Source organism: Rhinatrema bivittatum, chromosome 15, assembly GCF_901001135.1.
Source record: "Rhinatrema bivittatum chromosome 15, aRhiBiv1.1, whole genome shotgun sequence".
Taxonomy (NCBI): domain Eukaryota; kingdom Metazoa; phylum Chordata; class Amphibia; order Gymnophiona; family Rhinatrematidae; genus Rhinatrema; species Rhinatrema bivittatum.
The window spans coordinates 56,511,491-56,538,670 of record NC_042629.1 but is presented as its reverse complement, the minus strand read 5'-3'; the positions used below and the strand labels follow the sequence as shown (position 1 = coordinate 56,538,670).

Genomic DNA, 27,180 nt, shown 5'->3' with positions numbered 1-27,180 from the left:
TAAATTAGTATCTAAGGACCAAACAGGCTTTGTGTATGAGAGGCACTCTACAACTAATGTCCTGAAGGTATCTGCAGACTTGGAGGGATGTTTACATAATTCTATAAAAGCTGTGACGCGGAAAAGGCATTTGATAGGCTGGTGTGGCCTTTTTTGTGCAGAATCCTTAAAAAGTTTGGATTCATGAGAGTTTGTTTGTTTGGTTGGTGGTTTTTTTTTTTACTACATTACCTTGCTGAATACAAATCCCTTGGCTAGAATCTTAGTAAATAGCCAACTCTCTGAGGCCTTCTATCTTTGGAGGAGAAAGGGGGCAATCCTGTCTCAATCACCACTGCTATTCATATTGAATGTGGAGCTGCTGATTGCCAAGTTGCGATTGATAAAAATGATTATAGCCCCTACATTATTGTACCTGTTACTTATGCTCCCTGTTTATTTAAAGGCCAAAGAACAGAGAGCTATACAAAGGATGGTGGGGAGATTAATTTGGCAGGGTAAAAGAGCTCGCCTCTCATACTCAACTCTGATGGCACCGAATGGGGTCCCAAATTTTAAAATGTATACCTGGGCAGCAAACTTAAGGTTTTGGGGGACTGGTTGTGTGCAAATTCAGTAAATAAATGCCCTTTATGTTCCCTTTGGGTCGAAATTTGTTTTACATGCTAAACCGGAAGAGTTGCGTAGTTTGCAAATGCCTTCATTATTAATTGGAACTGACCGGAACATTTGGTCCCTAGTACATAGACATATATCATTGGTGGTTTATGTTTCTCCACAAATACCACTGAGGAGTAATCAGAGGTTTCCTTCTTACATATTACACACACAGCATAATCTGAAAGTGTCCCCAGAGTGGCTGTTGCAAGACTTTATTGATAATAGTTTGGAAGAGTTTTAAACATTTGAAAAATGTCGAGATCACTTGGGGTTTCAGGCTGGTCATTTATTATATGGCCGAATACGCGAGTATTTCCATAGAGCTGTAGGGGTAGCAGCAGGGGGGTGATTCTTATTGTATACTGCTAAAATTGTTTGCCACTTAGACAAGGCTCCTTATCGCATCTATACCGACTTCTACAACAGACTAAACATTACATGATTTACAGTGATTTAGTTAAGATGTGGAGGGGGAATTGGACTAAGTTATTCTCCGAGACTGTCGTGATTTGATTTAAAGGTGTCTAACAATGTAAGTCTGAGGGAGTGCAACTGAGAACTTTTCATTGCATCATTTTTTTTCCCCTACTTGGGCGCAAAAAATGGGGCTAATAAAAGTCAGTGAATGTCTCAAATTTGGGTGCTCTCAGGCTTCGTTAATTCATTGTTTCTGGAATTGTTCAGTTATACAAGCATTCTGGGAATGTGTATACGACAGAAGTTATGTTTTGAGGTAAAATGGTTATGCATGCTCTTTTTGAATCCTTCAGGAAACGAATGTGTTAACTCTGAGAATATAATGTTCTTATTTGAAAGCATGTCTGATTGCAAAGAAATGTATCCTGCTTAATTGGATCAAGATGGCACCACCCACAGTAGATATCTGGCGGGCCTTAATGATTGAACTGTTCCAGTTGGAATATGGATCATTATATCATAAGTGTTCCGGGAAGAAGAAATTATATTTCTTAGAGATTTGGTCTATGCTTTTCTAGGCTCTACCTGAAAATATGCAGGGCGAGGTTCAGTAGAGGACTGATCGATGGGACGAAGTCAAAGTCTAGGATGTGTTTCCTGTTGATTGCTTAGAACTATTTCCATATGGTTTTTCTTTCTTTTTTTTTTTTTTCCAGCCCTGATTGGGAAATGTGGACATTTGTTGGACTGCTGATCAAATATGGGTGGGGGTGAAGAGGGGGAAACAAATGAAAAGAGAACTTGGTAGGAATAATAATGTAGTGAGTTGTGTTCTTTTTTTTTTTTTTCTCACTGTTATGATTTTTTTAATATATCTTTGAGGAAATCACTATTAGCTGTGTTACAGTGCCATACTACATCTAATTACACATGATAATCCCTTACTTTTGCCTACCGCTGACTGGGAAGAGGAGGGCAGCATACGAGTTGGGTTTTCTTGCAATTGTTGAGGTTTGGGTTCTGAGTATGTTGTTTGCTCCCATAGGGCTGCTGAGTGGCAGCTGGACCAGCCAGCATGGAGCGGGCGACTGCGGATCACTGCAAAGGGGAAGATGGCTTACATAAAATTAGAAGATAAAATTTCAGGTAAAGCCTGGAAGTATTGTGGATTCACTTTTATTTATTTATATTTTTCATCTGCCTTTCTCGAAGTTTAACTCCAGGTGGACTATGGTAATAAATAAAATACAAGCATAATAAATACAGCATAAATATAATTAAACAATATATATGGGAATCCAATCTGGTAGTTCCAGAGCATATGGTATTCCCTCTACCGTTAATTTAAAAAATTGTGTTTTGCAATCTTCTAAAACATAATTGATGTGTATCCAGGTACTGAACAATATTAATCCTTGAATTAATTGAGAATCATTATCTTTGCAAGAGTCTGCTGTGCAGTGCGGGCTAAGATGACTGATGACAGCTGTTGTGGGTTGGCATGACATGATTAACATCTTCAGTTAAGAGTAAAATCTTTATTCAAGGAAATGGGATATCCCAGGAGTGTGCAGGTCACCTGAACAATCAAGAAACAATGCAGACTCAGAAATTTAGTGATACAGTAGGTTAAATAGATCACCACTTCTAATTTGTACACCACTGGGTTAGCTAGTAAACATAACATTTTCCTAATTGTTTGACATAATTTTATTTCATATATGCTAATAAGGTAGGCTTCTTGTAAGTCGTGCTCTCTGGTAAATTGAGCCCAGAAGGCAGAAATGGAACGCGGTGCTGATGCTTAATATACTTTTTGACCTTTTACATACTTTGTAGCATTTCAGCAGCCTTGGATAGTTTTACAAGTATGATGAGTGCAGTTTCATAGTACTGTAATTATCTTCATTCTTTACTGCACTTAGATATATTTTTCATAAGAACTTGTGGAACATCCTCGCACAGCTCAGATTCCAGAGTCCCACCTCTTCCTGTTTTCCTCTGCCACTGTGTTATCAGCACTAAAGGGAACAGGGCCTAATGCTGGAAGCTGCTGATTGACATTTGTCTGAACTCTGCAGGCTTTTTAGCTGTGGCCTGACAGCTTTTTATAAAACATGTCGGTTCAGACAATGTAAGAATTTTTTATTGTGTATCTGATTTCACTAAATATGAATAAAGGTAGCCAAGATTGTTACAGACATCCTCAGGGTTCATACATGGGAGCCTAAAAATCGTTGACATTTATGTATAACTGTGATGCGGTTCCAAAAGCATGCAAATTGTAGCAGTAGACTTGGCCTATTCTGCTGTTGTATAAATTGAAGAAACAGTAGGAACTGGGTTGACAAGATGGACCAAAGCTGCTGTTCAACTTGCGTATCTAGCTGTTATAAATAATTATCTGCAGTTGTAGTGTAGTAACCCAGCATTGTAGATGTCAACAGAAAAAGTTACATCACGCTGCAAGGATATTTGCCAGCTGCCAGTCATAGAAGCTTGACCACTTGTCAGATATTTAATACTTTTAAAAATTATTTTATTGAAGCAGTGTAATTTCACCAGCAAAATACAATAGTTAAATTCTTTTACAGAGAAACAACACCACAGATTTCATAGGTCTCTTATAGAGACCTATGAAATCACAGAAAATTTCACAAGAACATATAGATAGGTGTTGTATTAGTGACTTAATACCTAAAATATGTTGAGAGATAAGAATTATGCAAGTTACTAACTTTAAACATAACTGGAAAACTCAAATGTTTTGCAGAGCGTCATTACACTAAGCAAATTCAGGATAATGCACAATAGTAGATACCCAAAAACAAAAGAAGAAATAGGAAACCTAAACCATACAAAAAATGCATAAGTAGACATCTGGTGCAAGAGGTAACAATGATGGAACTGCAATAGTGATCATAATGTAATTAAATTTCAGATAATCACTGAAGGTAAAATAATAAATAAAACTACTGCAATAACATATAACTTTAACAAAGGAGACTTTGAGAGAGATTTATTTCTTTAAAATTATATTCTGGCAATCAAGGAGCCCATGGTCTAGGCGAATTAGTTTCATACCACAAACAGTATAATCGTACATTATCTGTTTTCCTCAAAATCAGGAAATTAGTTAGAAAGCTAAAAGGAGTAGCTACAAGGGTTAAAAGACTGCAAGAGGCATGGAAACTGTTTAAAAGCACCATCAAGGAAGACAAGATAAAATGTATTCCACAAATTAAAAAAAAAAAAAAAGTTCAAAAGAACAAGCATCTGCCAGCATGGCTAAATGGAGCTAGGAAAGAGGCTGTCAAAACCAAAAAGGAAAATAGCAAGGCACATAAGCCCTGTCAAATTAGATGTAAACATTAATGAAGCAGGCCATGAGATAATTTGAGGAGAGGCTTGCCATAGAAGGAAAAGCAAATAACAAAGAATTAGAAAAGTGCAGGGGTGGGCGGTGATCTGTTAGGGGCGCTCAGAGAGAATGAGGCCATAGCAAAAAAAACCCCCAAAAACTAATTACGTTCTTTACTGAGAAGCACCACAGCAGAACAATTCTTTGTAGCTGTCTAACCGAATTGATTCAGAGTAAATCAGGAAGAGGTGCTAGAGCTAATAGTAACAGATCACTAGGTCATGATGGTTTTCTAAAGGAACTCAAATCTAAAACTGCAGACCTTACTACTAGTAATCTGGAACAAGTCATTCAACTCTGCCTCTATCCTGAGGATAACTCCAGGGGTAATCCCGGGAACTACAGACTGCTGAGCTGGATGTCTGTGCTGGGAAAAATGGTGGAAGCGGATATTAAGAACAAAATTACCGGTCGTATGGATAAACATGGATTTAGCAAACTTATTAGACTTCTTGTGCAGGTGTGAATAAGCACATGGACACACGTGAATCGGTCAACACGGTGTGTTTAGAGTTTCAGAAGGCTTTTGATAAAGTCCCTCACGAGACTCCTCAGAACACTAAAAAGTCTTGGGATAGGATGCAGCGTCTTTCATGGCTAAAAGATAGGAAGCAAAGAGTTAGGACTAAATGATCAGTTTTCCTAATGGAGAAAGGTGGGGTGCCCCCCCCCCCCCCCCCCCGGGATCTGTACGGGGACCTGTGATGTTTATCACTTGTTGAAAACAACGGATAGAAAATTAGCAGATGACAAAATATTCAAAGTAGTTAAGACACAAGTTGACTGTGAAAAACTGCAGGAGGAGTCTGCAAGACCTAGGGATGTGGCAGATGAAACTTTAATGTGAACAGTTGCAAAGTGATGCACGAATATTTCAAACTGTAGGAACACAATGCTGGGTTTCGAATTAGAAGTAGCCACCCGGGAAAGGGATTTTAATTCGCTGTCGCTGTGGACAATCCATTAAAATCCTCAGCTCATTGTGCTGAAGAGGTTAAAAGAGCAAATAGAATATTAGTAATTATTCAGAAAGGAATGGGGGGAAAAAACCCCTGTAAATAAAATGCCTCTCTAGACCTATGGTGCCAACTGCACCTTGACTGTTGTGTAGAGTTCTGGTTGCTCCATCTCAAGAAAGAGAGAGTGAAAGTAGAAAAGATCCAGAGAAGGGCAAGAAAAATACTCTCGTGGATGGCAAGGCTCCCTTCCGCAAAGAAGCTTAAACAGATTGGAAGTCTTCATCTTGAGGAAGAGAGAACGGAGAGGAGATGTGATTTTATAAACCCGTATCATAAGTAGGGAACAGTTATTTACCCTTTCAAATGGTTCTTGGCCTAGGGACACGCCATGAAATTCGGTAGCAGATTTAAAATTAATTGGAGAAAGTATTTTGTTTTCTATTCAACACACAAGCTGTGGAATGTGCTGCCGGAGGATTCGGTTGAGGCATCTAGCATAGTGGGGGGTTTTAAAGAGGGTTTGGACAAGTTCTGGAGTTATTAAACAGTTATTAGCCTAGTGGACTTGGGGGAAAGGCACAACTTTTTGTTCCTGGAAGTGAGCGGCGCTCGTGGGAATCAGCTGGATGCTTCCTAATGACTCAGATTGCTGGGCCCAGTGGACCTTAGTCTGACCCAGCATGGCACTTCTCGAGGTCTTAATACTCACCTCATAGGATTAGATGAGGTTCCTAAAGCAGTATTTCCTAAAGGAGAAGGGAAAGACTTTATGAAGGGACGCAACTGCCAAATCCCCTATAGATTTAGCCAAATAGTGGTCCATTGAGAACAAGTAAAACACTTTCAGTGGCCATTTCTCAGTGGAAGGCAGATCCTTATCCTTCCATTTACATGGTCTGAACTTTCTTAGCATAGAGAAGAAAAATGCCTGGCCTGGGGGAGGGTGGTTGGGAAGCTGTTATAAAAATTGTTCTGAACTCGTATTGCGTGTGCTCACACGTCCAGTGTGTGTGGGGCTTGAACACTGAGACGTTCAAGAAAAACTGATTTTATAAGAGAGAGAAGTACAATCTGCGTGCGTTATTTTCCGCTCCCACCACCCCTAAATGCTGCTAAACGTGTGGAACAAAACATGCATGTTGAGCCATGTTGTGAGAGGGCAGTTTTCAGACAGGAAATGTACACACTAATCACTTTCACCCATTTAAATATCCTTGAGGATTATCCTCCAGCAAAGAGCGATGGAATAAAAATAAATGACCCGGTTTATGAACCAGGACAGCGTCTCTTTTAAGATTTGCTCCTATTAAGGTACCAACTACCTCCTCTTTTTTTTTTTTTTGCTGCTGCTGCTTGCAATCCCTGGGTCAACTTTTCAATATGTGCTTATTTAGTTTATATGTTCTTATATAATTTAAATGTTTTATCAAATATTTTAAGTATTTCATTGCTATGACCTGTATTTGGAATTTCAAATGTATTTAACTGTGCATTTGAGAAAAAATTGTAAACCGATGTGATGTTTGCTACGAATGTCGGCATAGAAAAACTAATAAATAAATAAATAGACTGCAGTGGCCACCCGGCTGGAGTCTGACAGGAAGAGATCGTCAGGAGGACCTAATCTGCGTTATTTACTAAGAAGTCAAACTTCACATAAAGGATCCAGCCCCTTAAATTGCAGCCACCTCTTACAGGAGAGCTGGTGTGAATTGTTTTCTGGAGTCCCAAGGTTCGTACACTTCTCGGCAATGCTCTGCTATCCGAAGCCCGATAGTCACATGGCCACCGCTTGTCCAGCCCAGAGGTGTAATCTGATGTTATTGTAACTATTGGCCTCGCCGTCGCTAGTCTAGCAGAAGGAGCACTTCTGAAGCATTTTGGGTGTGCGATCGCCCGTTTTAATTTAAATTGGTGGCCAAATGTGTGTTTTTTATGGGGGTCTGACAAGTGGGCTGCTTCCATTTTATCCTCTGTGTCCACCGAACAGACAGGAACTACATTTGATGTCCGTGTTGCAGTGCTTCTTGCATCGGTTTGGGCACCTTCCTTAGTTCTCTGACTTCTTACTTTTTAGGAGAGCTGTTTGCCCAGGCCCCAGTGGAACAGTTTCCTGGCATCACAGTGGAGAGCGTCATTGATTCTAGCAGATACTTCGTCATTTGCATTGAGGATGGAAACGGTACATTTCCCTTTTTAGAAGTACTTCCCTTATTTTTCTCGTTTAAGTGCAGTGATCATCAGCCTGCGAACTAAGTCCCTCTGAAAACCTTCCTCCTGTTTTATTTGTTTTTTGTCCATTTATTTTTATAATCTTATAGACTGACCTATATATATATAGCTTGTCCTGCAATAATAACTTTTCCCCCACCTATAAAATCCAAAACAGGTCGAAATAAATTATACAGATGCATAAGCCAAGGTTAGGAAGTCATCTTTGATGTGTAAAACAATGCACACAGACATGTCACAGAATTTTAGAAACTTTGCTGCAGAATTTACTCCTGATCTGCTGCATGAATCGGGGAGCTGTGCCTATATGTATATAAGCAGGGATGGAAAAACCCTGGGTGCCAGGTTTGTAGGCACCTAAAAACTGGCCCCTGGCACCTGCAGCTCCCTCAAGCCCAGAAGAAGCCACTGCTTTCGACCCAGGCCTGAAAGCAGCCTCCACTGCTGTGGCCGGACCTGGCCCAAGAGGAGCCAGAGCAGCTACTGCTGCAGGAGGAGGCCTTGGCTGCAAAACTGCTCAACCACCTAGAAGAGAAGTTGGGGGGAGGATACTCGAAAGAGGCTGGAGAGGACGGGAAGGAAAAAAAAAAGGTAGACAAAAACAACAACAAAAAAATCAAAGTACTAAAATCTTTTTAAAAAGAAAAACCACACCTGAGCGCCAAAAAAAAAAAAGTCGAGAGAACCATTCTTTTGCCCTAGCTCCTACAGTTTTTGACTGGTGCCCAAGTTTTCAAGCTATTTTCCAGTTTTGTATAGATTGCTGTATGTCTCTTTATCTGTATTTATGTAAATGTTATGCACATACACACTATTCTTAAATTATTTTACATTAAAATATAAGTTCCAGAAGTTTTGTTGGAACATGGTGAAGGTGGTTGGTTGCATAGATTTAGCAATCTATTGGTAGAGAAACACATTCCTGCTGAGAGTTTTTTTGATGATCTCACTTTTGTATTTGTGAGAGAGAAACGTTTCATGAAACAATTTCCTTAAAGAAGCTTCTCGACATAATTTTGCTCTTAGCTTTTCTTTCTACGTGGTGAAAAACCTAAGTGCACAGCTTCCATTACAAACTGCTGTTAGTATTTAACTTGCTGGCACAGTGTCTCTCCTTACTTATGGCATTAGCCTTTGGCTATGTAGGTTGGTTGCTTTGTATTAGAACATAAATTATTTTTCAGGGCGCCGAGCATTCATTGGACTTGGATTCGTAGACCGAGGTGATGCTTTTGACTTCAATGTAGCACTTCAAGACCACTTCAAGTGAGTTTTCCTTCTTTCCTTCTCCTCCCTGCCCAAGCCAGTAAGTCACGGTTTTGAAGGCGTCACCACCATCAATGACCCTGCTAGAAACAGCATCCAAATGGTACAGGGAAATTTCCAGACTCTGGGGAAGAAGATTGGACACATGGGATAGGTTATTGCCTTCTGAGAAGCGTTACCTGTCCATAAAAAGGGGCAGTAAAGACTCAGCCACATAGACAGCTTCAATACATGGCTCCACACCTGGCGAAAGGAAGAAGGTTTTAGATACACTGGGGGCCTGGACCATGTATAGAGCAGTAAGGATGGTTTACATCCGGTCTTTCGTAGGAAAAAGGTTCCTAAACACTGAAAGCCTCGCCAGGCTTTTTTCCAAATTGGAAAGGAAGAGAGGGGCAGACATACACACGTACCCTGGGATCAGTGTCCCATTGGTTATCTTCCTTCCGTTAGGTCTGGAGCTTTAAGTGCCGTACATTCTAACGCTCCAGTCTTAGTTTTTTACAACTTCTGGCATTTGCGTACAGACAATTTATGAGAGCGTTGGGTGTTTCTTTGAGTTCACAGCCTGCTTATTAGCAGATGATGCTGTACACACAGTTTGGGATCCTTCATGCCGCCTCATTAAGGTGGAGCCCATCCTGTCGGAATATCCAAGATGTCTTACCAACAAGGAGCCCTTTCACTAAGTAAAACAGCTTAAAAAAAACCCTCAGAGCATCTCAGCCCTCCTTACTCTGCCCTTTTAACCATTCTGCTGTATTGGTATACGGTTTCATTGTGTCTTTATATTTTTGAGCAAACAAGGCATCAGAGTATTATCAAGCTATAAGGACACCGAAACCAGAAAATGAGGGCTGTAGGATTTTGCTTGCTGTGGTCTGGAGGTGACCTCAGTTTCATAACCCAGCCAGCAGAGTGCACTGGTGGAAGTCAGGTCTTTGGACGTGGTCATGCTCCCTATGACTTGTATTTACAGGGTTGTGGGGTTTGTTTGTTTTTTTATGTCTTCTGCAGGTGGGTGAAACAGCAGAATGAGCTGGCCAAACAAGCCCAGAACCCAGATCCAGGTCCCAAGCTGGACCTTGGCTTCAAGGAAGGCCAGACGATAAAAATCAGCATAGCGGTGAGTTCCCTGTACTCAGCATAGCGGTGAGATTGTGTTCCTTCACTAACTGCTCAAAACCCAAAGCTGTTTCCGGTCATGCAGCTATTTTATGAGTTTATCAAACCATGCTGAAACTTATTACCAAACTCACGGTATTAGTGATAATTGGGATCCATTTTAAATTTCCCATGACATAGTATGAACAACGTTGGCTATGAATTTAATTACCCACACCCTACAAATGTGAGAAAACATGAGGTGTCAAATACAGCTCTCTGTAAACGCTTCAATACGTCACTGTGCTGTGTGATGAGACATGAGATCATCCCACCTCCCCTATAGCAGGATTAGTATGAGGTCCGAGCCCCTGTAGTGCAACGCCTCCTGCAGTACCGGCAATGGATCTCTGTCCCCTATGCAGTGCCTCCCCTAGTACTGCCCTGCAATGTCAGGCCTGGGTCTCAGCAACTAGCAGTACAATGCCTTTGCGCCCGAGCTCTGAGTAGTAGTAGTACGGTGTCGGCACTGGGTCTGAGCCCCCAGCAGCGCAGCATCTCCTTTAGTGCTGTCCTACAGTATTGGCCCTGCATCCGAGTTCCCAGCAGTGCAGCGCCTCCCCTGGTATTGTCCTGCAGAGTCAGCACTAGGCCCAAACCCCCAACAGTGCAGCGTCTCCTCTAGGGCTGCCCTGCAGTGTCGGCCCTGGACTGAGCCCTCAGCAGACCACGTCCTCCCCTAGTACTTCCTCACCGTGCCAGCCCTGGGTTTGAACCCGCAGAAGCAGAGCCTGACATGGCACCTGAATGCAGGAGCAGGGCTGCTAGCTGTGCCAGATAGATATTCAGGGCTTTAATTCAAGGTTATTCAAATCTATTCAGTTGTTGGGTTTTGTCCTTCAGAATATGAAGAAGAAGGAAGTTGGATCAGCTGGCACGGCAAAGCCAAAGGCAGCAGGCACAAGCGGAGTGAGCCTTCTTCCCCCTCCTCCTGGGGCCAAAACTCCTGTTCTCCTCCCTTCCTCATCACAGCTGCAGTCCCAGCCTGCAGGTGCCAGGCATACAGGTCGGTCGGTCAGTCCTTGAATGATTGTTGCAGGACAGTTAGATTTCTGTAATAACCAAAGAGAAACAACAGAAACAGGGTGCTGGGAGCCCCTAATGGGCACTTGCGGCAGCGTGGGCGGCATCCTGGTTCATGCTGTTTACTGTGCTCCTTTGCAGACTTTCTGCTCGATCTTGGCAGCTCTTCGTTGGAGTCGAGCAGCACTGCCTCGTCGGATCTCTGGGGAGACTTTGCCAATGCCTCAGGGTAAGAACAGCTCCAAGGCGGCAAGGAACGCAAACTCGCAGTTCATTCGGTTAGGATTACAGTGCGATTTGCTGCCTTCATCCCCTTCCCTTGCTTGTCGGTGCTTTGCCTGAAGTCAGAGGCATTGATAAGACTCACGGCACAAGGCCATGGGACTCAGGCCCGTTTGGTCTCTCTCTCTCTCTCTCTCTCTCTCTCTCTCTCTCTGAAAGTTTGATAATTAAATTCAACAATCACAATCAGCCTCTTACCCCTGGGAATGATCCTGTACAAGCACAGGACACTGGTGTTACTGAGCTTATGTTGGCCTTATGGGAGCCACCACACTGGAATAGCAGGGGTGAGGGCTCCTTGATAAGGGCAGTCCTGCACTGGTGGATTCTTATATGATCAGTGATGCACTGCCAGTTTCTTATCAAGGAGCTTTCACTAGTGCTGTTCAGCTTGGTGAGGCGTTCACAAAATTATTTAGCCTCCTATCACCTTTCTCCATATAACAAAAAAATAAATGTTTCCATAGAATATATGATAACCCAACACTGAAAATTACATTGCAGTCACTGGATTCTAGGGAGACTCTGAAACCTTCTACTGGATCAGAATCATTACCTAAAAATATTGTACCTGAGTTTTTGAAACCAAAGAGGTCTCCTTCTTCAGATGTCACTTCAAACATTCACATCTGAAGAAGGAACCCCTGTATTCTCAATAGCTCATGTATAACATTTCTGGATAATGCTTACATTGATCAAAAAAGAATCCAGTTTGTTTTAGGAAGCATACAGCTACTATATCAGTGCATTATATATTCCAGTCACTAGACTGAAAATAAAATGCTTTTTCCTACCTTTATTTTGATGAGGTTTCTTTTGCATTGGTCTGTATTCTTTTTCCGGATGTCATCTGTCTTCTCCTAACTCCTTTTCCAGGCTTTCCTTTCCATTTAACTATTTTCTCTCTCCTGTTTTCATCACTACTTCTCCCCTCCCCAACATCTGTCTTTCCTTTTCATATACATTTTGTTCATTTCTCTCTTCTCAGCCTCTGAGTCTCTCCTTTTACATTTGCCTCTCTTGACTCTCTTTATCCTCTCACACTCCAGTTCTCCCTATCCCAACACTTCACTTCTCCAACTCTCCCTTCCAATATGCCTCTCCCCGTCAATCTCCAACTCATTCCCTCCATCAATCTCCTGCTGTCAGGTTCCTTTCTCCACCAACAGCCACCCTCCTCATACACATGTCCTCATGCCCCCCCCCCCCCCAGCATTCACTCCCTTTCAGCATTTACCTCCCCCCTTCCCCATCAATCACTTATTTACCGCTCCCTGATTGTGCTTTAGAGCAGTGGGCCCCAACCCTGTCCTGGGGGCCCACCAGCCAGTCGGGTTTTCAAGATATCCACAATGAATGTGCATGCACTGCCTCCATAACATGCAAATTTTCTCTCATGCATATTCATTGTGGCTATCCTGAAAACCTGACTGGCTGGTGGGCCCCCAGGACAGGGTTGGGGACCACTGCTTTAGAGTATGCTCCTCCCCTGCGCTGCCCTCAACTGAATCCTCAGTCCTAGGATCACAGGATGTGGCTGTATCTTTATCTGGTCCCACCGCACCACTTCTCAAAACAAGGGGACAGGATGCCAGAGATTGAGACTACAGCACTGGACACAGGAGAACAGAAAAGAAATCGATCTGCTCCTGTTTCCCCTGGATGCTAGCTGCCCCCTCCTGTGGGGATGGGAGGGGAAGGGTGAGGAAGAGAGAGTGAGTTTTGAGCAGACACTGAATAAAAAGAACGCGGTTGTCCTGTTCCATTTTCCAGCTCCTCCTGCCGCATTCCCTGCAGACAAGTAAACAGAACAGCTGTTTGAGATGTGGGGCATCGAGCCCTGTGTGCCCATGGCAAGCAATGCCTGAAGTGATACTGTTTTAGGATGATTATTTTCATATTTGCTAAACATAAATGGCAGTCATTCACACACATGTGCCTGCATGGCTCACTCTGAATGCTTTCACTCGTTCTCCCATATTGTGGCCCTGTCGGAACAGAATGGTAGTGGCACACAGGCCTATGGCAGACGTTTCATGGGCCTTTCATTAGCAGTTGCTAAGTATTTTCATCTTTTTATTTTCATCCTTCCAGCACCTCCTCAGTTAACATAAAAGCATATGACAGTCGTCCAGAGTGTGACCCATGCCCCCTCCAGCAGAGCTGCGCAGTGCCCTAATGTGTGTGCACATAAAGGGTGCAGGATGTGGGACGTGACCCCAGGTTTCCGTTCCAGCAACACTCGACGCTGCTGCTGGGCTGGGAAAGCGACCCTAAAATACCAGCTCTGTGCAGCTGTGGGCAGTAGAAGAATGGCGGCTTCTGATAGGAGCACAAGAATTGCTATGCTGTGTCGGACGAAGGCCCCACCGAGCCCAGTACCCTGCCTCGGGCAGTGGCCCCCGTCCCAGGTCTGAAGTAGAACTAATTCCTGCCTTTTCCTTCTGCAGGTCTGCTTCCTCTCAAACACAGCAGAGCACTGGCTGGGTGCAGTTCTAAGACGGACATGAAGCCTGTCTGGTGTAACGCTCAGGAACAAAGCACCATCTCTTCATCATGGACCAAAGGGGAGGGGCGAGAGGGGAGAGAGGGCTGCTCCTGCCTCAAGGACTTCAGAAACTCCGCACCAAACTTTCTGTTAACTTTTGTGGGCATTATTACCGGGCCCGGGGAGGGGAGGGGGTGCTGCAGGAGGGAAACCTGGCTAAACTGCGGCAGTGAATGGAGGGAGGGGGAGGTAGATGTGTTCTAATTTTCTCCCGGGCCAGCTTACAGGTCTAATAATGCTTTCTAAAGGCTTTTTCTCCTGCTCTCCCTTTCTGTCTTGCCATCTCCTCTCTCTGTCCTTAGCCGCTGAAAAACCATGGGAAGTCTTTTCAAGGGCAGATCTCGGTGGACAGCTACTCGAGGAGGGGGAGAGGTTGGGTAAAGACAATGAGCCTCAGTTAGAAGAACGGGAAAGAAATTGCTGCCTGGGAGGAGGATGGGGGGGGGGGGGGGGGATGTAATTTTTCTTCAGTGTGAGTGTGCATGCATATGAGTGAAGCTTGCAAGTTGTACTTAAAGTTCAGGAGCCATGGCGTCAGGTGCTACCGAGTCCTCTTAACTCTTTATGCATTGTCCTTTCTTACGTGCTAATTCTCATCCGTCTATACAATGTAAAATAGACTTGTGACTCGGTTGGGAGCCCCAACGAATGATAGAAGCAAGTGCCAGACCTGGTGCGGGTGGGCTCGGCGGCTGCTCTTCCTGTACTTTTGTCTTGTTTACATTTTTGTGTGTGTGGTAGTGGTGGTGGTGGGAGAGAGGGCACTGACCTTTTTTATCCTGTTCCAGTAGATAGAGAAGGTGAAAATGAAAGGGGTTGCATGACTTGACCAATGTTACACGGTTGATCTCACAGAGATTGAAATGGATGGCCTCTCTTTTCGATGCTGCAGAGCAGTTTCAAGCTAATGTTCTCTTAGGATTACAGACCATACTTGTCAGAACAGGGGAGATTGTGAATTGAAAATATGCTTTTGCCTTTTCTTTCTCTCCCATTGTAATAAGTATTTATTTTCTTTTGGCCTAGCACTTTCTTCCTGTTCCTTTGGGCTTTACAGCTCAACTGGGCCTAGCCAGGGCCCACATAGTGAGACTCAGCTAGTGTGGACCATGAGTCTGGTGTTCAGGTGTCGCTGTTTAGCGACGGCCGAGACTCCCTCCCTATCCTCTGTAACATCCCTAACCTTGGCTGGCTGGGGAGCGGAAGCCTGACCTGGGAGTCGGTCGCCTGTCCCCTTAACAGGCAGGGCACAGAAATGCCACTGAGCCATCGGGCTGACCCCATGAAAAGTATTTTGATAGTTTTATAACTTCCATGTATTTGCACAAGCTGCTGGCGATATGCTGGTCATTAGTGGATTTACGAGTAAGTGATGACCTTTCAAGATTCTCCTCGTGCAGTGATGAGTGAGTGCTGGTATTTTTGACGTTTTTTCCCCCTTTGGTCAGGGGTTTGCAATTTAGTTTCTTTTAGGAAACAGGCCGTTCTGCATTCTCTCCTTTTCATGCCGCACACTGACCCCATTTTGGCCGGTGGATTTTGTGTGCACTATTGTCTGCAGAGGCAGTTTTACTTGTGGTCGCTGCACAGAAGCATTTGTGCATGTGCTTCCAGTGCACAAAGTGAAAAGAAATGTCCTTTCCCTGTACGTATCCGGATCAGTCACCCTCCTGAAATCCAGACTGCCCCTGTAGCATCCCTCTGCTTTCCAGCAGCACTTTTGCCTATCCTGCGTCTTTCACTAAGTGCCTTCTTCACTGTCGCAATGTCAAATACAAGTCATTCATCTAAAGCTCTCCAAGATCACATTGTGATGAGATAGTATGATGTACCCCGATCAAGTGCAGGATGGTATGTGACCTTTTTAAAATAAATGTACAGTATATAAAAATGTCTTTGACATTCCTTTTGCTCAGGTCTCGCTATATACACTTTAATTATTATTTGCATCATGGATAAACATGCTTTATTTTTCCTCTTGTGATATTTAATAATTGTCAGTGATGGTAAATACAGTGAAGAACAGAATACCCCCATAAATTCTAGCCAAGGAAAGACAGAAACATACTGTCATATGACTTGCAAAGATGTACTAACATATTGTTCATAGAAAGCTAAAATGTTCCTTTTCTATTAATAGTAAAAGGGTAGGACCCAGGCCTGTGCAAAGCACAAAGTGTAGGCCTTGATTGTGATTCCTTGGACAGACTGGGGAGTGGAGTTGTCTCCTGCGGGAAGAGTGAGGATATTACTGCTCCTACAGTGACAGCATCTGGCCAAAGACCAGTACAAGATTTGGCTTCTCGGGACCTGTCACCATAGCTCACTTGGATGCTTGACCCTTATAACACAAGAGGGCGCTTAATACCTAATTTTTCCTTGATGAGCATTGGCTGGGAAGGAGAAAAGACAGAGGTTTTAGGTATCAATAAAAAAAAAAGGCAACATGAAAAAGAATAGTGGACTGTGCCCTAGTTATAAGAGCAGAAATTCAGTGTATGTTTCGTATCTCCAACTCCAACAATAGAAAATTCCAGTACCACATTCTCCCAGACCTAGCTACAGCAAAACTGAGCAGTTCTGAGGTACATCATCATTGTGTACATGGTATGCACGTCAAAGGATGTTAGTGCATCTGTGTTGAGAGAGGTGTGTGGGGTTGGGATCTAGAAGGAGTTTGACCTCCGTGGGTTGCCCACAAGTAGAAATGTACTGCTGCCGCACTCCTACTCCTTAGGTGAGCAGGGTGCATAGTAGTTTGTGGAATTCCTTCCTTCTCTCTGTATACTTTCGATCTATTCTAACAGGTTGTCACTCTGCAACAACTGGACTTAATGATTTTATTTTTTAGCTCTTATTTATTTTGTGGGATTCTGCTATTATCTGGAAATGTTTTAGTAGTTCGTTTGCTGATTCTGTGTATAGGGAAGAAGATATACATTACCGCTTTAGCCTTGCAATTTTATCGTTTTTTGGGGTTTTTCACCAAGCAGCTGGGAGATGGGTGTTTGGAATTTCAGTCATGACATAAAAAAGTTTGTTAAAATTGAATAAAATTGCTTTGAGCATGAGTGCATTAGTCTGAATCTCTCATCTGTTGAGAAGGGCTGTGCCCTAGCTTTTGTCAGGCGGAGGAGCACCTGAGGCTCTCTCCCATCATATTGCTCAGAATTGAGGGGGTCTGAGGCATCAGGTTTCTTGTGAGAACAGTTTTAATGTGTATTTTCAGTAAAGGCTGGATAAGAATTAGTTTAGAATACTTTGAACTCGATCTCCAAAAAAATGCTAATTTTGAAAACATAAAATGGATGTTTTGTTTAATATATGTTGAGACCAATCGGGGTTATTTCTAAACTTAAGGGTCCCAATATTCAAACCTAAATATTTATGCAAGTTAGCCGGATAAGACTTAGCCAGTTAATTTACATGGAATATTCAGCAGAACGGCTATGTTGCTGAATCTGACTAAATTAGACATGCAAAATTAACCAGATAAGTAATGCTGCCCCATTGTGCCATTGCCCTCCCCATCACTTATCTGATTATGTATTTAGCTGGATAAGTCCCTTTTCCAGCTAAGTGATGACTGCTGAATATATCCTGATCAGAGGTGTAATAAAGCCCTTTCCGCTCTTATCAGGACTTCAAAGGCTTTATATTCCACAGCAATTCCCTTCACAAGCAATGAATGTCTATTTTACCTTGAGGTTAAGACGATCCAGCCAGTAGCCCTTCTGCTCCTCACAATTCTCTTGCTGAACTCAAGTTGTGATTTTTCTCCCCTTCAGCAGCTTCTGTTTACTGAAGAACTTACTTTTGCTTTGCTCTGTGTGACCCAGCACACCAACCTATACACATCTTTTTCTCCTCTACTTGTGCCCTTGACATTACATAAGGCATAGCACAGTTTACTCCCTTCATCGCCTTTCTGATGGAAACTGCAGGCTTCAGCATTGCTTTAGAGCCCTGACTCTGGGTCACTATCAGACTCTGCTACAGTTCCCATTGAGATCCATTTCACTGTGAAGCCAAGCGGTGGCTGTAGGCTTCAGGCATTCAGAGTGATAAGGACAGAGGCTGAAGTTATTCTCAGCCAGTGGCTTTTTACACTTAAGACTTATATTAAAGTGACAGTCGCACCAATGTAGGAATGCAAAACGTGCATTAATTGAAGTCACTATAAGTAGAAAACTTGCATGAATCTATTCATAAAAATGATATCCACTAGTTATAATAGCATACCATCTACATAAGCATATACGGAGGCCCTTAAAAATAGATCTGACTCTTCATACCTCAAGGCATCTATAACATCGGTATCCCCATTTTAATCGTCATCCTTTATACAGTCCACTTATTTTTTTTAATTTTTAAAATGCAATAAAAATGTCTTTCAAAATCTTTTCAATTAAAACACATAACCTCAGGTAAATACTTAAGCACAATACTTAACCAAACTGTATATTCTTAAAAACTGGTTATCCAGAGATGTTTCTCTTTTAATTTTGCTTGACCTGACATGGACGCCATGTTTCAAAGAGTTCTGTCTTAGAGTTTGTTCGAACTGCTGCTGCTTACCAGGGGTTGTCTGCAAGATAAAGATGACATTTCAAAAGTGTTATTCATGCCCAGTCCTCTACTATTCTGGCACTAATAGGGTACTTCTCTAATCCAGTCACTGCATAGTACTATGATGTGAATACATATTGTGCCAATTCATTGAGTTGTTCTGGTTCAGTTGGGTTCATTATAAAGATCTAAAATTATTCATGTTTATTTAATAATGCTTCTCAATCACAATCCATTTCAGTTGTTGGGAGTGTATGATGTTATGATTTACAGTATGAAACAGCTTGAATTTACTGCTGACGCAACTGTGATGTTCAGTCAGGTGGGTACAGAATGAACGTTTTGTACGGCCATGTATACAAAAGACCAGAGGCCACATTAGGGCATACATCACAGATTTAGACGAGCAATCTGTATCACTCTGATGATGAGAGACTGGTTGCCCCTAATCTTGCCCTTGTATTATTTGTGCACACAGATCACATGAACCAAACTCCACATGATCCATGTCCAAAGGCGGAAGGGCTGAGGAAGCTACATAGTCCTTAATATTTATTTATTTTATTTTATTTATTTAAAGAGTTTTCTATACCGAGGTATAGCTAACAGCCTTCACCCCGGTTCACAGTTATAACAACATGTTACATTTAACGATGAACTGATAAGAAAAACAGAGGTTACATCATAAAATTAAAGTGAAATTAACAATATTATAAAATCAACAATTAAAGCTTTTACAATTAACTTCAGGTGAAAAAAATAACGTTTTAACACTAGGTGTGTTTATGATCAAACCATGTAGTCCTTAGTTTATAAGCATTCTGATAAACGATTGTAAATTAGATATGTTGTGTGAGATTAGCCAATACCATCTTTGAATGCTTGACAGAATAACCAAGTTAAGTTCTTTTTTGAATGGCTTGATGTTGGTTTGAGCGGATAAGTGAACGGGTAGAGAGTTTCATAATTTTGGGCCAGCTATGGATATGGCTCTTCTCCTTGTGTTGGATAGTTTGGCTGATGGGAGTGATGGTATTTCTAGTTGTAATTTACTTGTTGTTCTGGTTATTCGGTGCGATCTATGTACATGTATGACATTGTCGAAAGCTGTGTTGTCTGTTTTTTGAATTGCGTTGTGCAGGATTGTAAATATTTTGAAATAGATTCTTTTTTCGACTGGAAGCCAATGAAGGCTATTGAGCACGGGTGTAATGTGGTCTGATCTCTTTTTGCCAGTTAGGACTCTTGCTGCGGCATTCTGTAAAAGTTGAAGTGGTTTTAAGGTCGCTTTGGGTAGACCAAGCAAGAGTGCGTTGCAGTAGTCGATGCTGGTGAAGATGAGAGATTGTAAGACGATTCAGAAATCTTGGTGGTGAAGCATTAGTTTTAGGTGTTTGAGTATTTGGAGTTTGTAGAAGCCTTCTCTTGTTTTAGTTGAGATGTTTCTTGTAGGATAATTCACTGTCAATCCAGAATCAGAGGTCTTTTACGTTTGTCTTTAAGTTGTATGTGGATGTTGTCTATTTGGAAGGATGGGGTGGTTTCGGGTCCTGATTTTTTTCGTTCGATTAGGATTCATTCCGTTTAGCTCATGTTTAGACATAGTTTTAGGTGGATTAGTGTATCTCTTTTTTTATAGCTTCCAGGTGAGAGGTGGCGAGTGTCAATGCCTCTTCTATGGTTGATGTAATTGGAATGAGGATTTGTACGTCGTCAACATACATGTAATAAGATACTCCTAGACTAGAAAGGAGATGGCATAAAGGGGGTAGATAAATATTAAAGAGTGTGGCTGAAAGGGCAGACCCTTGTGGTACCCCTGTCTCGAGGGGGATGGCTTGAGATGTTTCATTGTTGATGGCAACTTTGAAGTATCTGTCTTTTACATAAGAAGTGAACCAGTCAAGAGTTTTGCTAGAGAGACCTATGTTTGCTAGACTAGATATTAGCTTTTTTGTGGTCGACCGTGTCAAATGCCGCTGAGAGGTCGAGAAGGATTAGAATGTGACCTAAATTGTTATCAAGGCCTCTTAGTATATTGTTGGATAGGTTGAGCAGTAGAGTTTCCGTGCTGAGGTTTTTCCTAAAACCATGTTGGGTGGGATATAGTATTTTGTGGTTTTCGAGGTGTTCATTGAGTTGTTTCAGTACCGCTTTCTCTGTCATTTTTGCGAGTGGGGGTAGATTTGAAATTGGGCGGTGGTTGTCGTTTTGGGTTTAGGTTCTTTTTTTTTTTTAGTATTGGTCTGATTATAGCTGTTTTTAATTTCATTGGAAGCTCCCCTTCTTAGAGAGATTTATTGATGATTGCTGCTACTGTAGGGGCTAATGAATGAGCAATTTCCTTTAGATCTAGTGTGGGGAAGGTGTCTAGGTCATGTCGAGCTGGGTTAATTTTTCTAAGCATTTTTTCAGTTTCCGTTGATGAGACAAGTTCGAAATTATACCAGGGTGTTGTTGCTGAAGTGTGTGTTTAGATTTCTTCAGCCGGGGAGTTATTAAGGACATCCGTTATTTTGTTCTTGAAGAATGTTGCTAAATCTTGGCATAAATTTTTGGAATCGGTTGTGTTGGGGTTCATGTTTTCAGAGATGAGGTTGTTAACTATGTTGTAAAGGGATGTGGCGTTGTTGGAGGAGTTTCTGATCCCTGGCATGTTTTATTAATGAAGTTTGTGCAGAGCTAGTATATACACACTTATGTATGATCGTTGCTACTGCTGCAGATTTATTTGTATCTTGTAGAACATCATACTGTCCATGATGCTTCCTGATGATTTATAATCCAGTAAGGCATCACAAGCAAAGTATGGAGCCCTGCGCTAAGCTGCCTTGATGATGGGTGAAGGATAACCTTAGGCTAAGAACTGTTGAGCAGGTAGTTATGCTTGAGTCTTGAAATCCTGTAAATCTAAACAAAGGTATGTAAAAAAAAAAAAAGGCTTACAGGTAAGCTTGTTTTAAGAGGATGTAGCTGACAGCTGTTACGTTTAAGATAATTATTGTGCTCTTGGGTTTACAGTATAGTGAGGTTCCCAACTTACACTTGCTTTTATATTCCATGCTGTCCAAGAAATAAATCTGATCTTAGTGATACTGCAGCGTAAACTTCAAATTAGGATCTAAGGTTAATCCACTCATGAAACAATTTCAGATCTGTTACAGAAGTTGCCCATAATAAAAAAAAAAAATTATCTATCTATCTTTTCCAAAACAGTATGTGTATGAACCAAGATGAAGTATATATCTTCAAACTGCATCATGAATAAACTGGCCACAGCTCGGGCCATGGCAGATCCAATTGCCACTCCATGAATCTGATGGTAAAACTCCTGTGGAAACAATATGATTCTGGCTGTCTCTTCAATGAAGTCAGCAGGAATATGTTCTGGTTCTGAAGGTCCCCTTGCCCCAGATTTATCCACCTTGGTAAATAATGACTCTCCATCCATGGTAACCAACATCAAAGCAGCTTGTGTTATTATCAACCTGACCCAAAAGCTTAAACATGTGAGGAGGTATCCTGAACATAAGATTGCATCTGAGTAATTGCTAATTTTAAAAATGTATCCATAAAAAATGAGCACGGGTCTAAAACTGAGCCTTTTGTTGACACAATCGGACAACTCAAAGTGGGACAGCCTGAAGGGCCAAGGCAGCAAAGTTCAAGGAGAGGGTAGCATGGAAGGCAGCAGGACCAGGACTGGAGAGGGCAGCATGGAAGGCAGCAGGACCAGGACTGGGGACTGGAGAGGGCAGCATGGAAGGCAGCAGGACTGGGGACTGGAGAGGGCAGCATGGAAGGCAGCAGGACCAGGACTGGGGACTGGAGAGGGCAGCATGGAAGGCAGCAGGACCAGGACTGGGGACTGGAGAGGGCAGCATGGAAGGCAGCAGGACCAGGACTGGGGACTGGAGAGGGCAGCATGGAAGGCAGCAGGACTGAGACTGGAGAGGGCAGCATGGAAGGCAGCAGGACCGGGACTGGGGACTGGAGAGGGCAGCATGGAAGGCAGCAGGACCGGGACTGGAGAGGGCAGCATGGAAGGCAGCAGGACCGGGACTGGGGACTGGAGAGGGCAGCATGGAAGGCAGCAGGACTGGGACGGGACTGGAGAGGGCAGCATGGAAGGCAGCAGGACTGGAGAGGGCAGCATGGAAGGCAGCAGGACCGGGACTGGGGACTGGAGAGGGCAGCATGGAAGGCAGCAGGACCAGGACTGGGGACTGGAGAGGGTAGCATGGAAGGCAGCAGGACCAGGACTGGAGAGGGCAGCATGGAAGGCAGCAGGACCGGGACTGGGGACTGGAGAGGGCAGCATGGAAGGCAGCAGGACCGGGACTGGAGAGGGCAGCATGGAAGGCAGCAGGACCGGGACTGGGGACTGGAGAGGGCAGCATGGAAGGCAGCAGGACCGGGACTGGAGAGGGCAGCATGGAGGCAGGACTCCAGGCAGAGCTTAGAGGAGGGTCTAGCAAGCAAGGAGCAAGACAACACCGGCAGACTGTAGACCATCCTCATCAGCTAGCCGGCACAGGAACTCTGTAGAGAGGATGGGTCTGGCTTGTTTGAACAAGTCATCTTGGAGTGAAATTTGTTACCTTTTACCATCTTAAGCTGGGGAACCTCATGGCCCCTTTCCTTGCCTGAGCTTTGGGCTGGTTGGGGGTGGCATAACTTTGGAGGGCCTACACTTAGGCCGTTCCGAGAACTGGGACTTGCTGTGTGGCGTTGACTCCTGGGAGGTTGGGAATGGGGCAGGTGGAGGTTCTGACAATCTTTGAATTACTTGCATGATGGCAGATGTCAAGTTGTTGATGGAGGTTGCCATGGTAGTAAAGGCTCTGCGTAAGGGCTGCTGAGTGTGCCTCATGGCATTGGTGTCCTGATGTGAGCCCTCCTCAACTACACCAGCTTTAACCATATATGGTGTAGGTGGAGCCCATGCTTCCTCTCAGTGCAGTTGAGTATTGTGTGGACCGGCTGATCTTGGGCTGCTGCTAGTGTTGCTGGTGCAGTTGGAGGCTGAGGCATTGTCTGTGGATTCAAAACTGGCATATCCAGGCTTGTGGCCTGATCGGGCTGAGCACCTGTAGCTTCTGGCTGGGGAATGGGCAGCTTGGAGGCGTGAGCCAAGGAACTGAAGTGGCTGGTGCTCTCCTGGTGCCCACTGCTGCAGCTGCTCCTCTTCCTTGCTCCACTGTGTCTGAGTGTCCAATTGCAAGGTTGCAGTTCGAGCTGGTGCGGTGTTGTTGGTCCCTGGGACTGCGCTACTGTTCAAGGGGGCTTCTCAGCTAGGACCGGCTCTAAACTACCAAAAACTCACCTCCTCTCCTTTCCTAACATTTCGTGCATTTGCAACCTACACAATGCAGTGAATCAGAAATTTACCCAATCACGCCCCTTTTTTAACGCAGGCACTAAGGTGGCATATTTCTGCTTTATTTATAGCAATCTGATTATTCTAGGCCATAGTTTGCACTTGAATCAACATTTTATAAACTTGTTTTAATTCTGTAACTTAATTGATTGCACCACCACTTGGTTAACTCATTTTACAGGTGCTATATTAAGTCTAATAAACTGAGCATATGCCCTGGCTGTCAGAGGGCTTTAGTTAGAGATTGAGTGATGGCCAGGCCCTCCCGGCGTCCTGGAGCTGAGCTTTTGTACCTAGTTACCAGGAAGAAGAACAAAAGGTGTGAATGTAAGCTTGATGAGGGAGGGGAAAGTGAATGAATGCACAGGTGACTTAACCTGATTTACAGAAGCCCCGTCTGTGCACAGCACACACAGGAGCAGCAGTTGCAGCAGTAGCCTAGCTATGGTAACTCAAGTCTTGAAACGGTAGCACTGTTGGGGAACTGTACAGTCTAAAACGCCCTGCACTGAACCTGACATCCCCTACAGCAACAAAAGTAAGTGTGCACCGGGTTCCGTAGCGAGCTATTTGTCCCCATATCCGGTACAGCTAGTGGGTCCTCCCTTAAACGTAGGTCGCTCTAGTAATGAATTAAATCCATAGCAAGGGATTGAAAAGACGTGCTTTTCAGTTTTTCTACAAGTGAAATCTATTGCTTGGGCCTCTAATGGAATATTCATGAGTCAAGCATGGAATTTATGTGCTATGAGGGGCTCCTGCCTTGAATGGTACAGAAAATGTATGCACACACAGCTCTGCTCCCTCTAATTTATATTTTGCCCGTTGATATATTTTGCCTCGATTGTAAACCTTTAGGAGTAGGGATCTATCACCGTCTCTCTCTTTTAGTGTATGTTCCTTGTATAACTATGCAGATCTTATTTATTCTGTCCACATTAATTTCCCCTTGTACACTGAGGACAAATTACAAATAATCAGAGAAGGCAAAATGTCATGGATATGGACACATTTAGTGCATTTATGCAGCCTGCGTTGTGATTATTACACTGCATTCCCTTAAGAGCTCAAACTGCATATGGCTGAAGGTGAGAGTTGGATTACTAGGGGTGCAGCTGTTATGTTTGCAAGCAGTTTTCCCAGAATGAGTGCAGAGTGGCTCTTGCCTCTGTTCTCATTCTGTATCTTCCAGGATCTAGCCAGCTTCCTTTCTTGTTGCTTTGGTCTAGCTTGGATAGTATATGCTGTACACAGGTTATTAACAGGAATTGGTACAGGGTGTAGATGTAACAAGCTCCCAGTTTGCCCAGAGTTCATAAACACAACTCTGAAAGTTTCAGTATTTCACCGGAATAAATGTTGGGAGTGCATAATATAATTAATGATGGGGCCATGTTGGAGGGGCCCAACTTTGATTGCCAGCTCGACTCCTCTGTATCCTGGGTCCCCTGGGTCTGGGGATGCTGAGGAGACAGCCTGGGTTGACAGCACCGGTGGGGGATGGAGTCGTAGTCACTGCGCAATGGCCAGATTTAGGGCACCATGATGGCAGGGTTCGAGAAGGTGCCTGCTGCACGGTCCTGGCTGAGAACCGTTATTGCTGTGAGCTGGGAGCGCGTATAAAATGTGGGGTGGAGAATCCCCAGGTAGTTGTGAGTAAAGGCTCTCATGGCACCAAATCCCAGCCCTGGGACCGAGTGAGCTGCAGATCAAAGCAGAACCCTGGCAGGTCAGAAAAAAAAGACCAAAAAACCTTGACCCTGCTTTTAGAGGGAGGATCCTAGCTCTTAAGGCAGCAATACCACCTAGATTCCTAAAAAAAAAAAAAAAAAAGTCTTTTGTCCTAATATATCTTAGATCATCTAACAAAAAATGGTTAATGATTTTTTTTTTGAAACTGCCTCTTAGATTATCTAAGCAAATATTGTTTGTGTTGCTGCTTTTGCATTCCTGTAGGAACAGTGCTGCAAGCACCAGTAATAATCATTAACAGCAATTATGGCCCCTGTCAAACCAGACCAGGTCCCTATGTACTTTACGGCCATTAACTAGCGCTTTGAACAATGATATCTCTCGACGCCTGGGAGAAGTAAACTTTGCAAGGCTTCTGCACAGAACATTCAGGTCCAGGTTCTCAGTTCCGGCACCTGTAGGCAGAGTGCCATGATGCCGCCCCTTTGAAACTGTGCTAGCACACTGCCCCCCCAGGCTCATTTATAGCCTGGGGATTTGATGCCCTAGACATAGTAAACGATGGCAGATAAAGACCAAATGGTCCTTCTGGTCTACCCAGCAAGCTGCTTATGATTGTAACTGCCACTCTCTCTGCAGGTTGCCCCCAATCCTACTGTTAAGGATAGTAACTGCCACTCCAGGAGGGTTATTCCCATGCCTTCTGTTAAGGGTACAAACTGCCATTTGGGGAGGGATTGAACCTGGTGCAGTCTTGGCTGGTGGTCTCCTGCGATTCCCTCCTTGCGGCGCCTCCGCCAATGTCATCGAAAGGTGCCATGGGCCCTCTGTTTCAGCGAGGCGGCAGTAGCAGTGCACAGCCACTAGTGCACGCTGAAGCCACGTGACAAAAGTGTGTGCCCCTTCCTACCATTTTGTGTTCAAGATTCGTTTACGGGTAGGAAGAGGAAAGGTAGACCTTTTTACCTAAGAATTACCATAGTGGGTCAGACTAAGGGTCTATCAAGCCCAGTATCCTGTTTCCAACAGTGGGCAATCCAAGTCACAAGTGCCTGGCAAGTACCCAAACATTAAATAAATCTCAAGCTACTATTGTTTATTAATTAATAGCAATTTATGGATTTTCCCCTCTAGGAACTTATCCAAACCCTTTTTAAACCCAGTTACACTAACTGCTGTAACCACATCCTCTGGCAATGAATTCCAGAGCTTAACTGTGCGCTGAGTGAAAAAGAATTTTCTTCAATTTGTTTTAAATGAGCTACTTGCTAACTTCATGGAGTGCCCTCCAGTCCTTTTATTATCCGAGAGAATAAATAACTGATTTACATAAATAAAATCATGAAAGGACTTGAAAAAGTTAATTTTTATTTATTTTATTTAAAACTTTTCTGTACCGTCGTTAAGAAGGGTCCATCACAACGGTTTACAATAGGGCACATAAAATAAGGATGCTGAAATATATTAATTTACACAGGTGCCATAATGGTTCGGTACATAGTTTTTTTAAACAATATAATTGGTTTGTGATACAATACTGTCCAGAATTTTTTTTTTTTCAGTTTTG

The 27,180-nt window shown here is 43.3% G+C and overlaps 2 protein-coding genes across 4 annotated transcripts in view; both read left to right on the top strand.

Annotated features, from left to right (window-relative positions):
- NECAP2 (NECAP endocytosis associated 2) overlaps positions 1-17,043 on the top strand; it is a 69,331-nt gene extending 52,288 nt beyond the window's left edge. For all 3 annotated transcript variants that reach the window (XM_029577745.1, XM_029577743.1, XM_029577744.1), the window contains exons 2-8: positions 2,123-2,223; positions 7,535-7,639; positions 8,874-8,955; positions 9,973-10,081; positions 10,963-11,125; positions 11,284-11,371; positions 13,875-17,043. In XM_029577745.1, coding sequence (XP_029433605.1) covers positions 2,123-2,223; positions 7,535-7,639; positions 8,874-8,955; positions 9,973-10,081; positions 10,963-11,125; positions 11,284-11,371; positions 13,875-13,923 — 697 coding nt within the window. In that variant the 3' untranslated portion in view covers positions 13,924-17,043. The remainder of the gene's footprint in view (positions 1-2,122; positions 2,224-7,534; positions 7,640-8,873; positions 8,956-9,972; positions 10,082-10,962; positions 11,126-11,283; positions 11,372-13,874) is intronic.
- A 7,277-nt stretch (positions 17,044-24,320) lies between these two features.
- The window catches only part of CROCC (ciliary rootlet coiled-coil, rootletin), a 132,217-nt gene continuing 129,357 nt past the window's right edge, over positions 24,321-27,180 (top strand). The window contains exon 1 of the mRNA XM_029577933.1: positions 24,321-24,459. The gene's annotated coding sequence lies outside the window, so the exon portion shown is untranslated. The remainder of the gene's footprint in view (positions 24,460-27,180) is intronic.